Raw genomic sequence first — 14,844 nt, 5'->3', positions numbered from 1 at the left:
CGGATAAACCACGTGGAAGAGCGGCAAAACCCACCCACTCACGCATCTGCTGCAGCATCACCATTGTCTTCACGCCTTACACCCTCTCTTCCTTTTTTCCCCCGCAATGCCATGACAAAAGGTCGTGTAAGCCAGGCAATCCACTGCCTACTAGATACTTGAGACGCTGCCCTACGGAATCGTGTCCTCTTAATGCCCATAAATACGAAGTAGACTGCCCCCAGAAAGGCTGCCGCCTCCCGCACCCTCAATGCAGCCACTCGCCCCCACGTTGGCGGACAAATCGATTTTCGAGACAAGATGTCACATTCTTTCATTGGGCGCACACACCTCACGCTCGCAGAGAATATGGCCATGTTCTGTTCTGGCACGGGACCTACCCATGGCTCCATGATGATAACACACAAGGTTGACGAAAACATGAGTGCCTCGAATGACATGTTACGCCTTACGGGCGGCTGCATGCCTTATGCTCAGAACTTTTTAGTGTTCTCGGATCCGAATGTATCACTGACAGGGCACCATGGACTCACTTTGCCATTGGTCATGGGGTCCAACAGCCCGTCGTGTAGAGCCCCATCTCACGCAACACTATCCTCCACAAGGTGACCTGATGACCACAACGCCTGCACTGTTAGGTCTTATGCTACGGCAACTTGGCGAGGTGTGCAAAATGTTGTCATGTTTCCTCATGCCAAGGCTTAAACCACCTGTGATTGGGATTGCCCATGTTGTCGTTGCCGTCGACGAGGACACGGCCACTCGCCATTGATCAGCTCGCCAGAGATTAAAAGGGGACTATCCTGGCCTTCACCCAAGCAGTTTGCAGCCTTGCTCACGGTCAAACACTTGCCATGGCCATGAGTTGGCTCTGAAGGTTTCTCCGAGACCTCTATCTCAATAGCATCTGCTCTATCGTCAGTATGAAGACCATCTACACCCAGCTCCTGGCTATCCCTACCTTCGGCACCGCAGCCTCCCTCTGCCCGCCGCCGACAAGGTGGCTATCATCAAAACATTGCGACAAACTCGGCGTCACGGAAGACGCCAACATGACACTCCCCTCATATGTCGACTCCCGCAGGCTTCGTCCATGTGTAGAGCACCCACTGTTGCAGACGCAAGAAGGCCCAATTCGCCATTCGGGTACAGTAACACCCACGCGCCTCATGGCTGTAGCCCTGCCAAATCATGTACCACAGTCGGTGTGTGCGATCCATTCGCTAATGCAGCGCCAGTCTATTGAGGAGCGAACTTGAAAAACATACATATAATTTTGGTGACAAGTTCTGTTATATACCGCCAACGTCGAAATATGTAAGAGATCTCAGCGAGGTCGCGCACTGCTCCATGGCGAGATCACGGCCGGTGGCTCCTTGACGCTGGTCCTTGTCCCAAGACGTTTCGTAAAGCCTCGACTTGGCAGCTTCTGTGCCACGTATATGTGCGATGGTATTGCTTTCAAGAGCACATTGGACCCAAAACACATGCTCAGCTGGAGACAGGCGCTCTGTCGAGCTTAAAGTGACCGGGCTGCAGGGTCTGGAAAACGGCCTTGGGGTCGTACTGCCTGGCAATGTCGCGGAGCTTGTTGACATTGTCCGCGCCATAGCCGGCAATGACGTTTTGGAACCTGCTCCCGTAGTTCATGTAGATGTAGTCGCTCTGCACGCCGAGCGCCGTCGCCTCGGCGGCGATGCGGTCCATGACCTTGCGGGCAAAGGCGTAGATGGCCTCGTCGTCGGCCGCGTTCTTCCACCAGCACGCAATCTGGATCAGGTACAGCGGCCCGTCGCGGTGGTCGAGGCCCAGCGCGTTGCCGCCGTTCCTGCTCATCTTCTGCATCTGCCCGACGGTGATGCCCTGGAAGATGAGCACGGGGCCGGCCCCCTCGATGTTGGCGACCGCCGGCCGCTCCTGGTAGTAGATGTCGCGGGCGACGCGGGCGATCCTGGCGTCCGCCTTGACCGTCATGCACCAGTACACCTCGCGGAGGCCGTACGGGTTCGTCGACTGCTGCGCCTCCGAGTACTCGCTCACGTTGCGGCTCTTGGTGGTGTCGGCGATGGGCGTCATGGCCTTGAAGTCGTTGAAGATGGTGGCGTTGGCGGCGCCGTCGGGCTTCGCGTAGTACAGCTCCGTCGCGGCCAGCTTGAGCCCGTACTTGAGGATCCAGGCGACCCAGATGCCGGCGTTGGGGTCCGACGGCGAGTTGGCGATGACACCGGCGAAGGCGTCGACCACACCCTCAAAGTTGGACTCGAGATAGGTCCTGGTCCCGCCCCACATCTGTCCCTTGGGGAGGGGAATCGTCTCGAACGTGAAGGACGTCACGATGCCAAAGTTGTTGCCGCCGCCCCTGAGCGCCCAGTACAGCTTCGGGAACGCCGTGGGGGTCGCGTGGACGACGCGTCCCGAAGCAGTGACGACCTAGAGAACAGTTCAGTCGGCTAATTAAAGCTCAAAGCGGTCGAACCATGTCCAAGCAACGGCCGAATCTGGGTACGCACCTCGTAAGAAACAACATTGTCGCATGCCCAACCGTAAATGTTTGAGAAGTAGGAAATGCCACCTTGAGTTTAACACGTTAGCCAGCCCAGGAACTTTGGTCTCGAAACATCATGATGCGCCACAAGTATCTTTTATACAAAGACGTCCCGCTTACCCCCGAGCGTCAGGCCACCAGTGCCCACGCGTGCGACGCGGCCACCGGTGACGGTGAGGTCTTGCGGATCCAGCACCTTGTACACGTCCACCCAGTTGTTCCCGGGCTGGATCTTGACCGTCTTCCTGTCCCGCGACACGGTGACGTCCTTGAAGTTCTCAAACGACACGGTGATGCCGCCCTCGACGCTCGACGCGCCGGCAAAGGCAGCGTGGCCGCCGCTCTTGAACGCAAACGGACACTGCGTCAGGCGGGAGAGGAGCACCAGCACGGAAACGTCGGCGACCTTGGCCGGCTTGAAGATGCAGAGCGGGTCGACCTCGGACTGGATCGACGACCAGTAGGCACTCGTGAAGGCACCGTATCCCGTCGTATTTTGGGCGTAGACGGCGTTGTCGCCGTACAGGGCGGAGAGCGACTTGCACTACAACATGTAAAAGGCGACAATAACGTCAGTCAGCAACATGTAATGCCGACACACTGCGTACGTGAAAACTTTTGACATGTCCATGCTTGCAACGTATCGACTGCCTGCTCTCACTCGAGGTGCCAAAACGACTCTTTGGGGGTTGCCACGGGTGGCGGCTGGGGGAAAGCAAACGAGTTACTACTACTCACAGCCGCGGTGCAAGGGGCGGAAACGTCACGCCCACCAAGTCCTGAGAGCCCAGGGAGTTTGGAGACGTCGACGCCGAGCTTCAGCAGCTCACTGGTGACATTGAAGTCGGCAGGCTCAAAGTCCTCCGCGGCGGCGGTGCCGCACAGGCCCCCGAGGGCGAAAGCGGAAAGCAGCAAGCCGGCGATCATGGCGAAAGAGTCAAGACGCGATTCCAAGTTCCAGGTGTGTGGTACTTGGTGGCGGACACCAGACGCAGGACGAAACCCAACCAAGAGCCGTAACACAGTAAGAAAAAAAAATCCCTTATCAATGCTACGGAAGACAAATAAATTCCTCGATGAGCAAACAAAGGAGGGAGCGATGTGCCTCAGGCACATGCAATGGCCAGAAAAATGATTGTGGCAATTCGCTTCGGCCTCGCTTCAATCGAAGAGGGCATTCCCGGATTTATGATCGACAATCTGACATATGACTCTCCTGGCTAAGACCCCTGAGATTGAAGACGAGGCGCCCGCACCAGCTGTGTGAATGAGTGTGTTAGTAACTAAGCTAGTCAGATCTACTAGTCTCTTTGTCTTGCCCGACGCGGCACGGAATTTGCGGCTAGCCCGTGCGTACACCGTTGGCAGAAGACATGCTTTGTTCATCAGGCACATCAGCGAGCTGGACAAGCTCGCCCGGGTTGGTACAGGTTCAGTTGCGCGGAAACCATTCAGAAGGAGCGCAAACGTCACTAGCGAGCCCCGAGAGGGGGGCGCATGCGCATGGCCCGCGTACCCCAGTAGCTCAATACCCGGGTTTCTGGGATTCTGGACGTGGCGGCTCATTCAGTTCGCCACGACCAGTGCTCTGCGCTGGACCGATCGTGCCTGAACAAGACAGCTCGACGCCCTGGCTTCTTCAACAACTGACGTCCTTCACAGCGCGAAGTCTCTTTACTGAAGCCATCCACTCTAGAACCTACCTGTCACCTCGCTCAGGAACGGAAAAAAAAACGCGCAGACACGACTGAACAATATCGGATATCAAGACCAACGACGCCAGTCGCTTGACTGGCTCTCACGTTGGTGGAAAAATTGCTCTTCTTACAAAGCAACATCAAGTCCGCAGCTCTGTCAGCTCTTCCGCTGCGCACTCCGCCTTTATGCTCCCACACGTCAATTGTTCTGTAACAGCAACGTACGTGGCGTCGCTGAGAATGTCGTTGCCGCGCCTCCCAGGGGCCTCTTGTGCCGCCCTCGTGCACGGTCGCGACAAATGCCCCATGGGGTAGGTAAGGTAATTGATTGGCCCAGTCCGTTGGGAGGTCAGCTTTTCTCTTTGTCTGCTTCACACATCCTTGATATGAGAATATACTCGTAACATTCGTTGGCAACGGCTAACTACTGGAAGCCAACTAACTGACTGACCTGGCTTGCCTGCCTACCATGTAGTTGGTTGCCAATGGAAGGCTTCCACCAACCATCAAGTACACTACTATTCAAGCCGAGCAACAGAAAGTACATACTGCACTGCATTAGTGCTCTTTAGTACTTGCTCAATACACGGCGCTGGTTCCTGGAAATTTCCCCTCGCTCGCCTGCTTATATCAGTTCTCATTGCCACAAGGCTGCCACCAACATGAACCCGTCAGATCCAGTCCAGGCCGGACTCTCCGAAACCCCTGTTGACGCTCGGTTCAATCAATGACGTACGCACCCGCCTTCCCGGTTCTTGTATTCGAGGTGGGCTGGCTGCATCTGCCCATGGACAGTCGGGATGCTCGGGCCGTCATCCATGCCGCCCCTTCCTGTTGGCAATTGAACCGCAGCGTGCCTGCTGGGCCAGTCTTTGGAATACCGCACCAACGAGAACCCGCCACTGCAGTTGGTCTTACACAAAAAAGAATAATATCGCTGACTTTACTGTACGCCATTGACTTACAGTACGGGCCAAGGCCAAAAGCTGCTATTAACTGCGAGCTCTGCTCTATTGTCGTCGACCAGACTTCTTGTGCGCGGGCCGCATCTGTACCACCACCCTGCTTCAACCTCTCCCTCCATGTCGCTAAGCGGATCCGCACGCATATGTATCTCGTACGGTGTACACTGTACATGTTCGCCTATCGCGATACCCCAAATGTACGACACTACACTGCTGGCTGCCAAGGAAACTCGGATCAGTGTCAAAACCACCAGGGTGCACGATGGGGGTGCCGCACATCAGGCACTTACGCCCAGGTCCCGCACCTTGATGACCGACCATCGCTTCTTGTGTGTGTGTGTTTCCCAATGTCGGCTCACGGTCATGTCCGCCCATCAGCCAAAGGCGTTGTTGGTGTCAGGACCAACACGCCACGATTCTTGGTGACATGCACCGCCGTGAGGGATGCAAAGCTTGTCTTGCTTGTTTTGCGCTGGAACGGATGAAGCCGCACTCGACTAACCTCCGGCTCAGATCGATTAGAAAATGCAGTCTTGTCACTACAGCGCAACATCGTCCTTTACAATTGAGCAACGGGCCAGTGCGAAATGGTGCACAAAGTACATGGTCATGGTTGATCCGAACTCGTTCCTTCTCCTATGAAAATCACATCCGGTGTATATAAACCGTGCCTGCTAAATACTGCTAATGCTGACCAGAGTATCAAACGTTTGCTATCCTGCCCGCGTGGCCGCTCTCCGTGACCACAACTTCCTGCCCGTCCCATGCGTATCGCCAAAATGGGTATCAATCAACTGTCAAGCTCAACAACGGCTCATGTTTTCTAGCCAGTCCCCCCAGCCGCTCTATGCCCATTTCCCGAGTAGACTCATCAGCGCCATGCCGGCGACGAGGGCAACGCCAGCGAGGCCGACCGTCAGGAGGTTCGCGTCGGCGAGCTCGGGCCTCTTGCCGTGAGCGCCTGTCATCCAGTCAGCGGCCCACATCTCGACGAGGCCGACCCAGACGAGGATGCCGGCGGAGAGAGCGTCGAGGGTGCCGATGGCAAGCAGGGTAGAGCGGTCGTTGCCGTTGAACTTGTGCAGGACGCCGATGCCAATGGCCATGCCGATCGGGGTGATGAACGCGAAGAGGGAGGCGAGGCCGAGCTTTTTCTTCATGGAGAGACCCGCCGGAGCAGTGGCGCCCTCGGGAGCCGGGGAAAGGCGCATCGTGTCCGCCGTGGGGGAGTTGGCTGACTTGTCGGTGTCCCGGGCCGCAGTCCCGTTATTAAAGACGCCGTGGCCGTGTGTGACGCTGGTGTCTGTCGAGGTGCCAATCGTGGCGATGCGAGATCCTAGAGCAAGACCCTCGAATATTTGGTGGAAGAGGATAACGACGAAGAGGGTGAGGAAGAAGGAATCGCCAGCAACCACGAGTGTGAGGCCGATAACTAGAGGACGCAAGTCAGCACAACATGTAGCTCATGAAAGGGCACGCAGTCGAGGTGCTTACGAAGAGAGTGGAAGAGAATGCCGGCTTCCATAACGAGGATGGAGACCACCTCGTTTGAAAGCATGGCGCGGGCGCGCTCCTCGAAAGAGAGTGACGCAGCGCGGCGCGTCTTGGCGAGCACGATTCGGTGACCGATGAATTCGACAACGAAGGAGAGGAAAATGCCGGCCATGACAATGGCAGACGTCACGCCCTCGTACCCCAAGTCGCCGATGCACTTGTTACCGAACATGAGGGACGCATGGGTGTAGAGCTGCCAACAAGGTCAGCATACAACAGGGCCAAAGGGGCAGGGCATCGGAAAGTCTTTACGTGGACAAAAGCGGTAGAGATGATGATGCCAGTGCCGAATTGCTTCAGGACCGTAAAGGTAACGTTGAGCTTGTTCGGAAGCAGCTTCGTGAGGAGGATGGGACCAAAGACACCTATCGCGGAAGCCGTCAGTTACGGCGACGATATAGCTCGCTAAGCATCAGCGAAAGGCGGGAGAGGGCATACCAAGAGCGCTCGTGGCGAGGATCACAAACAAGAGACCGACTCGGAGAGGCACGTTGTAGTCTCGCGCCACCTTGCCGCATTGGGCTCCGCTACCGCCGCTCTCGCTTTCGCCCTCGCCGACGCAGTGCCTGTGAAGCATGTCATCAGCCTTTGCTTCGCGATGGTGCCTCGTGTGGGGGTGACGTGGGGCCACACGCTGTGAGTACCCAAAGGGTGTCGCGAGGTAGGGAAGGGGCGCTTACTCGACACCTGCGTGGAAGTGGCAGTGCTTGTTTCCTGAAGAGCCGCTACCGCTGTCGTGGTCGTGATCGTGGTCGTGGTTACCGCCTTCCGTGCCTTCATCTGTTTGGGGGTCCACCTCGACGTCGTCGCCGTTGGGAGCTACACAGTACCTGAGTAGTCGTTCGCGTCAGCCTGCATCCCAGCACCCAGCACTATACTTGGACTCTGCAAATTAGTACCAACTCACATTTCGGCGCCATGGCTGTGGCAGTCTGTGAACTGGGCAGGAATGTCGGTCGTCTGAGTGGGCGTCGTCTTGACCTGAAACTCTGTCGTTCCGGCCATGCAGAACCTGCCGTTGCTAGTCAGTCGCCGATCAGGACCGCCGTCAGAGGCACCACGCACATTTGTGATCCATGAAAATGGCAGCTGGAGATGGCGGTGACTTGGGGGGCACTGCTCGCTGTTGTGGACGGCGCGGCTGTCTGTCGCGGGAAGACGCCACTACGTGAGGCGACAGCCACGCCGACAAAAGCGAGGCTCACCGTGTATAGTCTGGCATGCATGATGATGGTTGTCGTACAGTACTCAGCTCAACGACACCAACGGATGGATAGTTGACACGTTGGCCACACGGATACTAAGTTAATGTCTGTGTGCGGCGGTACGGAGTGCCGTGATAGCCGTCGTGTTGCAGCGCCAGCGCTTAAAATAAGCTTAAATCAGACTCTGGCGGCGTTCGTCGGTCTGTGCAGCTCGGCTTGCGACTTGGCCCCACGGTCTAGCGTTTCTCTCTTGGCCAAAGGAAGAAATGTCGAGCAGGACAACAGGCAGTATCCGGGCAGACGGAGGACGAGTTGTTGACAATGTCAAGAAGGGACACGGGCATGTCCGTTCCTGGCACCGCACACTATATTATAGTCTCACCCGTCGCCCACGGACCGGAGGACCGCCTCCTTCGCACAATTTTCAGGCGCCCGCCACGGCGACCCCTCTCCATGTTGACGGTCTAAAGACTGGGCCCAGAGGTGAGGGCGCTGCGCAGAGTCGGTCTTGGCGAACGGTCAGCATCGCCGTGGGAGAACCCGGATGGCCATGCGTTGATGTGGGCTTCAACCTTGATGGGCGCCCGGCCCCACGATGGGCGCATGCAGCCAAGGGCGCGACGCCCTCTTTCGCACAAAGTACGTACCAAATAGTTAATCGGGTACTAACTTGCTTGCGCTGCCCTCGCGTCTAGCCGTGTATTGCATGTACATGCGAAGGGGATGCGCGAGGAGAGGCATTTCCAACTCCCTGCCCGAGGGGGCTGCACCGTAGATCGTCCTGTGCTCTCGAACGTGCGGCCACCGTCTCTCAGGGTTCATATCAAGAGAATGAATGGTCGCACGCCGAGGCTGCGCTTCGTCCGGTCTGGCCATTCCGCCGAGTAAAAAGGTCTTCCATGGAAGAGCAGCGATTCGCCTCGTTGGTCGCTTCGGGCGGATCCTCGCGCGGTGCTGCCGATCTGTGCATACTCGAGCACTCTGCTACTACTTTCGTACATCGAAGTAAGCATGAAACAGGGTTGCACGGCATATGCATGAGCGTTTGCCGTCATCCCACGAGCGCCTTCGCCTACGCACACATCCACACCGGCGAGGCGAAGAGCTGAGGAGCGGGTGGCGTCCACGGGACGAGCCGGCCCAAGAACCAGCAGCGTGGCGAACGCAGCAGGTGACTTTGCTACCGGTCGAGGAAAGACGGCGCGGCTCCAAGCCCCTGATTCGGAACGCATGAACCGGTCCAGCAGGGTGTCGGGGATTTTCTCACGCATGTCTATTGCCGCAAATACTGTTGGTTCGCTTGCTGGGTCGAGCACTCGGGTCACATCCGACTGCTTCGTCCCCCCTGCTCACAACGGCCCGCGACGCACGGCTCGACGTCCAAGCTCGTCTGCATGCCCTTGTCGAGGACAAAATCCACTATGGCCTCCAGGTCATAGGGCCGAAAGGGGCCTTTCATCGTCTTAGATGTCCGTCAAAAGGTCCTTGCTGAGAAGCTGCTGCCGCTGACACTCCGGCTGTGGGACGGAGCAGCGTCCACTGCGACGCTGTACGGGCCTCACAATCACGAGGCGGCGAATCTGCAACATTGACCAGACGGCAACCGGGATGTGGCGGCGTTGGGTGCCGGTGCCGCTCTGAGATATTGGTGATGACGGTACCCGGCGCGTCAGAGTCGTTTCTTTGACACACTTGGTCGATGCCATTGGCTAGGGGATCCCCAGACCAGCAAGAATTGATGCGACTTCTGCCCGTGTTGTGTGCTGCGTGCTGTGCACAATAGCAAACAGTCTGGCTCTGGTGGCATGATTCGCAAACAAGGCCGGCTTCTTTATCCCGAAATCGACTGTTGCCTGATCGGCTCCACGCCGACCACATTCGTTTCGGGCGGCCGGGATGGAAATGGTAGGCCAGAGACTCACGTAGCGACTGACCTCAGCGGCCATCCACACCGGTTGCGCGACGTGAGGATTGAGCGGGCCTTTGAGTGAAGTTCGATATCAATGCCAATGATGGTCTCGAAGTGGTCAATAGGACGCGGCAGTGGAGGGACTTTACGACGGAGGTAGGAGACGAAGCCGCTGTGTGCCCCCAACTGCAGCCTTCCGCAGCGCTCATTTCAGCCACTGACCTCAGTGTGCCTGGGGCCTGAGCCACAGCTCTGGGCACGTGCTGCTAGTGGGACTGCAATCCTGTGAGACTCGACGCGGCAGTTTCGTGGCGTCACTTTAATTGATTGACCGCTAAAAACGCGTGGCGAAGGCTTGGTCGCGTCTCCCCAGCTTCACCTTCCGTTGCCACCGCACGTTGCGCAACAGCCAACATCTCTCGAGATTGATTGCCAGCGCAGCTCTCAATCACACTCGACACAATGGCATCGCGACCAGAGCTCAAGGTATGCGCGAGCTGCATCCGTCATTACCCTGCACAGCTGACGTTCGTCTGGCGCAGCTCGACGACGAGGGCGGCTTCATCCGCTTCTTCAAGTCGCTCCCCGCCGTTGGCGGCGACGACACCATCCGCATCTTCGACCGAGGCGACTGGTACACATCCCACGGCCAGGATGCCATGTTCATTGCCAAAACTGTAGGCCGTCTTCCACAGATTGGGACCGTATTGAAATAGCAGCAAGCCTGACTGTCGCGTAGGTCTACAAGACAACCTCCGTCGTTCGGCAGCTCGGCCGCAACGACCACACCGGCCTCCCCTCCGTCACAATGACCATCACCGTTTTCCGACAGTTCCTGCGCGAAGCTTTGTTTAAGCTTGGCAAGCGCATCGAGATCTGGGAGAGCGCTAGCGGACGCATGAACTGGAAGTGCGTGAAGCAGGCCTCGCCGGGAAACCTTCAGGATGTCGAGGACGATCTCGGCGGCCAGATTGATTCCGCTCCCATGATCATGGCCGTCAAGATCTCGGCCAAGGCATCCGAGGCGCGCAATGTTGGTGTTTGCTTCGCCGACGCCAGCGTTCGAGAGCTTGGCGTCAGCGAGTTTCTCGACAACGACCTCTACTCCAACTTCGAGTCTCTCCTCATTCAGCTTGGCGTCCGCGAGTGCATCATCCAGCTCGATAAAGGAGAAAAAGAGAAGGATCCTGAACTGGCCAAGCTGAGGCAAATCATCGACAACTGTGGCGTAGCCATTGCCGAGCGACCTGCTGGAGACTTTGGCACCAGAGACATTGAACAAGACCTGGCCCGGCTGCTTAAAGATGAAAAATCGGCAACCCTTCTTCCGCAGACAGACTTGAAGCTCGCCATGGGCTCTGCCGCGTCCCTCATCAAATACCTTGGGGCTTTGCAGGATCCCTCCAACTTTGGTCAATACCAGCTGTATCAGCACGATCTAGCCCATTTCATGAAGCTCGACGCCGCGGCCCTCAAGGCTCTGAATCTCATGCCCGGCCCTCGCGACGGCTCCAAGACGATGAGCATCTTTGGCGTGTTGAACCACTGCAAGACCCCTGTCGGCAGTCGATTGCTCGCCCAGTGGCTCAAGCAACCGCTCATGAGCAAGCAGGAGATAGAAAAGAGACAACAGCTTGTCGAGGCCTTCTTCAACGACACCGAGCTGCGTCAGACCATGCAGGAGGAGCACCTGCGCTCCGTCCCCGACCTTTATCGTCTGTCCAAGCGCTTTCAGCGGGGCAAGGCGAACCTTGAAGACGTCGTGCGGGCCTACCAGGTGGTCATCCGCCTGCCCGGCTTCATCGGCACTTTTGAAGGGGTCATGGACGAGGCGTACCGGGACCCCTTGGATGAGGCCTACACATCAAAGCTACGCGACCTCTCGGACAGCCTCGGCAAGCTGCAGGACATGGTCGAGCAGACAGTCGACCTCGATGCCCTCGACCGGCACGAGTACATCATCAAATCCGAGTACGATCAGAGCCTGCGAATCATCCGGCGTAAGCTCGACAAGCTCGACCGCGATATCAGAGAAGAGTTCCACGAGGCTGCGAATGATTTGCGCCAGGAGGCGGACAAGAAGATCTTCCTCGAGACGAATCACAAAGTCCACGGCGTCTGCATGCGGCTGACAAGGCAGGAGGCCGGCTGCATCAGGAACAAGTCCAAGTACCAGGAATGCTCAACGCAAAAGAACGGCGTCTACTTCACGACCAAGACGATGCAAGGCTACCGCCGCGAGTACGACCAGCTATCGCAAAACTACAACCGCACCCAGAGCAGCCTGGTCAACGAGGTCGTTCAAGTGGCGTCATCTTACTGCCCCGTTTTAGAGAGGCTAGCGGGCGTCCTGGCGCACCTCGATGTTATTGTCTCTTTGGCGCATTGCTCTGTCCATGCACCCGAGGCCTACGTCCGTCCCAAGATTCACCCTCGTGGCGAGGGCCAGACCAAGCTGATCGGGGCTCGACATCCGTGCATGGAGCTTCAAGACGACGTCCAGTTCATTACAAACGACGTGGATCTGACGCGGGACCGTTCCTCGTTCCTCATCATCACAGGTCCCAACATGGGCGGCAAGTCGACGTACATTAGGCAAGCCGGTGTAATTGCGCTCATGGCCCAGGTCGGCTGCTTTGTCCCCTGCCAGGAAGCCGAGCTCACCATTTTCGACTCCATTCTCGCCCGTGTTGGCGCCAGCGACTCTCAGCTCAAGGGCGTGTCGACATTCATGGCCGAGATGCTGGAGACGGCAAACATTCTCAAGTCAGCCACGGCCGAGTCGCTCATCATCATCGACGAGCTGGGGCGTGGAACATCGACATATGACGGCTTCGGCCTGGCGTGGGCCATCTCAGAGCACATTGTCAAGGAAATCGGCTGCTTCGCCATGTTCGCCACGCACTTCCACGAGCTCACCGCCCTGGCCGACCAATATCCCCAGGTCCGCAACCTGCACGTCACGGCGCACATTGGCGGCGTCGGCGGCGGCGGCGGCGATGCCAATGCCAATGCGAAGCGCGAGGTGACGCTGCTGTACAAGGTCGAGCCGGGCATCTGCGACCAGAGCTTCGGCATCCACGTCGCCGAGCTGGTGCGCTTCCCGGACAAGGTGGTGCGCATGGCCAAGCGCAAGGCCGACGAGCTCGAGGACTTCACCACCAAGCACGAGGACGCGGCGCTGCGCTACAGCAAGGAGGACGTCGAGGAGGGCAGCGCCATGCTCAAGCAGCTGCTCGTCCAGTGGAAGGACCAGGTCCGCGCCACCAGCAACATGACCAAGGAGGAGCAAGTGGCCAAGCTCAAGGAGCTGGTGGCCGCGGACGCGAAGCTGCAGGCGAACCCCTTTTTCCAGTCGGTCAAGGCGCTGTGAGAGGGGGGCCGGGGGGGCTAGGCATCGAAAAGGTTTCTTTCATCAGAGGGTCTGGACCAAGTGTTGGGATGTATACTGGATTGTAAGCGGGCGTTTCTTGCCATTCCACAGGCATTATTCATCGATCAAACTAGCAACCTGCCATATTCAAGCTTTCCCTACCACGGACCGGCTGCTTATATAGCACGCAAGTTTCGCGCAGAGTAAAACCACGTGTGAGGACCGGTGTTCAAGCAAAGAAACTCCATTCTCTAGTGGTGGCATGCCGCTCCCCTCGACCCCCGGGAAGGGCTTGGTGATTGTAGTAATATGTACACGCATCCGACTCGGTATAAATCGGACAGCTTTCCCCCTCCCATCGCAGCCTTTCCAGCTTCATTGGCTGCCCTCGACGGTGGCGCTGACCGGGTCGACCTCGAATCCGTACTTTTCCTTGACGAGCTCCCTCCTCCGCTCTTCGTAGCCGGGGGCACGGATGCCTGTTTATAAACACGTTAGTTCGCCACCTCGCTGCCACATAGGAAACAAGCAATAGACAAGGAGGAATAGGGTGTGTGGCCGACGCACCTCGTCCCTCGCCGACCTCGGAAATCGTCTGCTCAATGGGCACCCGCGTTGTCCGTCGGATCGTCTCCTTGCGCGCAAACTCGTCGTCCTCCTTCTTAAAGCTGTCGATGCGGCCGCCGAACAGGTGCAGGACGCCCTGGACGCTACCGAGGAAGGCACCGAGGCCAACGACGACGGGCATGCGGCGCGCTGGAAAGGAGCGTCAGCCTTGATAAACGCGCGGCGGCGTACGGGCGGGAAGCAGGGGTGGGGGGCGGTGTTCTAGAGGGGGATTGGCGCGTGAAAACATACAGGGCAGGCCGAGGACAGCACCGCCCATGAAGCCACCAAAGGCCGCGGCCCAGGCGTCGTCCTTTTCGCGCAGGTTCATCATCGTCCGGGAGAAGAAGGCGTAGGCACCGGGGCCGGCAGCTGGGACGACATGTTAGCACAGGTTTCCACTGCATCCATCCTCCGACATAGACTCGGCGAGGCGCGCGCTGGGGGGGAGCACGCCGGGGAACCACCCGCGTCCCCCCAATTGGGTGCACTGTTCCTCGTCGAGATCAAGTTGGAGTGAAGGTTGGGGTGTGTCGCCGCACCGCAGATGCCGATGATGGGGGCTCCCCGAGTAAAGACGCTCAGGGCGCCGACGTTGCGCTTCGCCATGGCGTTCCGGATGGCGGCGAGGAAGAAGCCGCTGCCGAGGCCGACGAGCGCCGTCTTGGCCGTCTCGTCGAGGACATCGTGGGGCTTGTACGGCAGCTCGGGCTCCAGGAGCGCCTTGGGGCTGATGGTCGCTTCGCGTTCCATGGCGTCGCGGGAGGAGAAGTAGGGACGGTCGTTGATGGGAGGGAGGAAGGGCGGGCGGAGAGGAGAGAGCTGTTTTGTGATGCCCGTACGCTCGAGCGGCCGTCGGTCGTGGAGTCTCTCAATTCGAAGCTGCGAGTGGCCGGCCCGCCGCAGACGTGAGGACGGCCCTTCACGTGACTAAGCTCCAATTGGGGCCTGTGGATTGGCTGCGTGCCTGGGGCTCCACCTTGAACCTCG

The 14,844-nt window shown here is 58.1% G+C and overlaps 4 protein-coding genes across 4 annotated transcripts; 1 reads left to right on the top strand and 3 right to left on the bottom strand.

Moving 5' to 3' along the window:
* Positions 1 to 1,221: 1,221 nt before the first annotated feature.
* JDV02_003768 (uncharacterized protein) lies at positions 1,222 to 3,472 on the bottom strand (the record flags this gene model as incomplete). Its single annotated transcript, XM_047984931.1, has 4 exons — positions 1,222 to 2,430; positions 2,511 to 2,572; positions 2,666 to 3,089; positions 3,284 to 3,472. 4 exons carry the CDS (start codon positions 3,470 to 3,472, stop codon positions 1,492 to 1,494), a joined length of 1,614 nt encoding a protein of 537 aa, XP_047840906.1. The 3' UTR covers positions 1,222 to 1,491.
* A 2,294-nt stretch (positions 3,473 to 5,766) lies between these two features.
* On the bottom strand, positions 5,767 to 9,959 carry ZRT1 (high-affinity Zn(2+) transporter zrt1). The gene is made up of 8 exons (XM_047984930.1): positions 8,614 to 9,959; positions 7,827 to 8,473; positions 7,669 to 7,773; positions 7,442 to 7,591; positions 7,200 to 7,327; positions 7,014 to 7,126; positions 6,702 to 6,954; positions 5,767 to 6,639 (listed from the first exon to the last, which is right to left on the bottom strand). The coding sequence occupies exons 2-8, from the start codon at positions 7,985 to 7,987 to the stop codon at positions 6,053 to 6,055; spliced, it is 1,497 nt and encodes a 498-aa protein (XP_047840905.1). The 5' UTR covers positions 7,988 to 8,473; positions 8,614 to 9,959; the 3' UTR covers positions 5,767 to 6,052.
* Positions 9,919 to 13,487, top strand: msh2. Its single transcript, XM_047984929.1, has 3 exons — positions 9,919 to 10,361; positions 10,418 to 10,552; positions 10,615 to 13,487. Exons 1-3 carry the CDS (start codon positions 10,338 to 10,340, stop codon positions 13,246 to 13,248), a joined length of 2,793 nt encoding a protein of 930 aa, XP_047840904.1. The 5' UTR covers positions 9,919 to 10,337; the 3' UTR covers positions 13,249 to 13,487.
* Positions 13,335 to 14,713, bottom strand: JDV02_003765 (uncharacterized protein). Its single transcript, XM_047984928.1, has 4 exons — positions 14,397 to 14,713; positions 14,107 to 14,226; positions 13,816 to 14,004; positions 13,335 to 13,727 (listed from the first exon to the last, which is right to left on the bottom strand). The coding sequence occupies exons 1-4, from the start codon at positions 14,605 to 14,607 to the stop codon at positions 13,624 to 13,626; spliced, it is 624 nt and encodes a 207-aa protein (XP_047840903.1). The 5' UTR covers positions 14,608 to 14,713; the 3' UTR covers positions 13,335 to 13,623.
* Between the last annotated feature and the right edge of the window lie 131 nt (positions 14,714 to 14,844).

This window comes from Purpureocillium takamizusanense, chromosome 3 (genome assembly GCF_022605165.1).
Source record: "Purpureocillium takamizusanense chromosome 3, complete sequence".
Taxonomy (NCBI): Eukaryota; Fungi; Ascomycota; class Sordariomycetes; order Hypocreales; family Ophiocordycipitaceae; genus Purpureocillium; species Purpureocillium takamizusanense.
Note: the sequence above shows the minus strand (reverse complement) of the source record. Positions and strands in the feature narration are given on the sequence as shown.

Coding starts and splice junctions, on each gene's coding strand:
- ZRT1 (XM_047984930.1), bottom strand. CDS start 7,987: ATGCATGCCAGACTATACACGGTGAGCCTCGCTTTTGTCGGCGTGGCT. Junction 6,955..7,013: donor TCTCTACCGCTTTTGTCCAC/GTAAAGACTTTC, acceptor CCTTGTTGGCAG/CTCTACACCCATGCGTCCCT. Junction 6,640..6,701: donor CATTCTCTTCCACTCTCTTC/GTAAGCACCTCG, acceptor TGCGTCCTCTAG/TTATCGGCCTCACACTCGTG.
- msh2 (XM_047984929.1), top strand. CDS start 10,338: ATGGCATCGCGACCAGAGCTCAAG. Junction 10,362..10,417: donor CATCGCGACCAGAGCTCAAG/GTATGCGCGAGC, acceptor CGTCTGGCGCAG/CTCGACGACGAGGGCGGCTT. Junction 10,553..10,614: donor CCATGTTCATTGCCAAAACT/GTAGGCCGTCTT, acceptor ACTGTCGCGTAG/GTCTACAAGACAACCTCCGT.
- JDV02_003765 (XM_047984928.1), bottom strand. CDS start 14,607: ATGGAACGCGAAGCGACCATCAGCCCCAAGGCGCTCCTGGAGCCCGAG. Junction 14,005..14,106: donor TGCTGTCCTCGGCCTGCCCT/GTATGTTTTCAC, acceptor GCTCCTTTCCAG/CGCGCCGCATGCCCGTCGTC. Junction 13,728..13,815: donor CGAGGTCGGCGAGGGACGAG/GTGCGTCGGCCA, acceptor GTTTATAAACAG/GCATCCGTGCCCCCGGCTAC.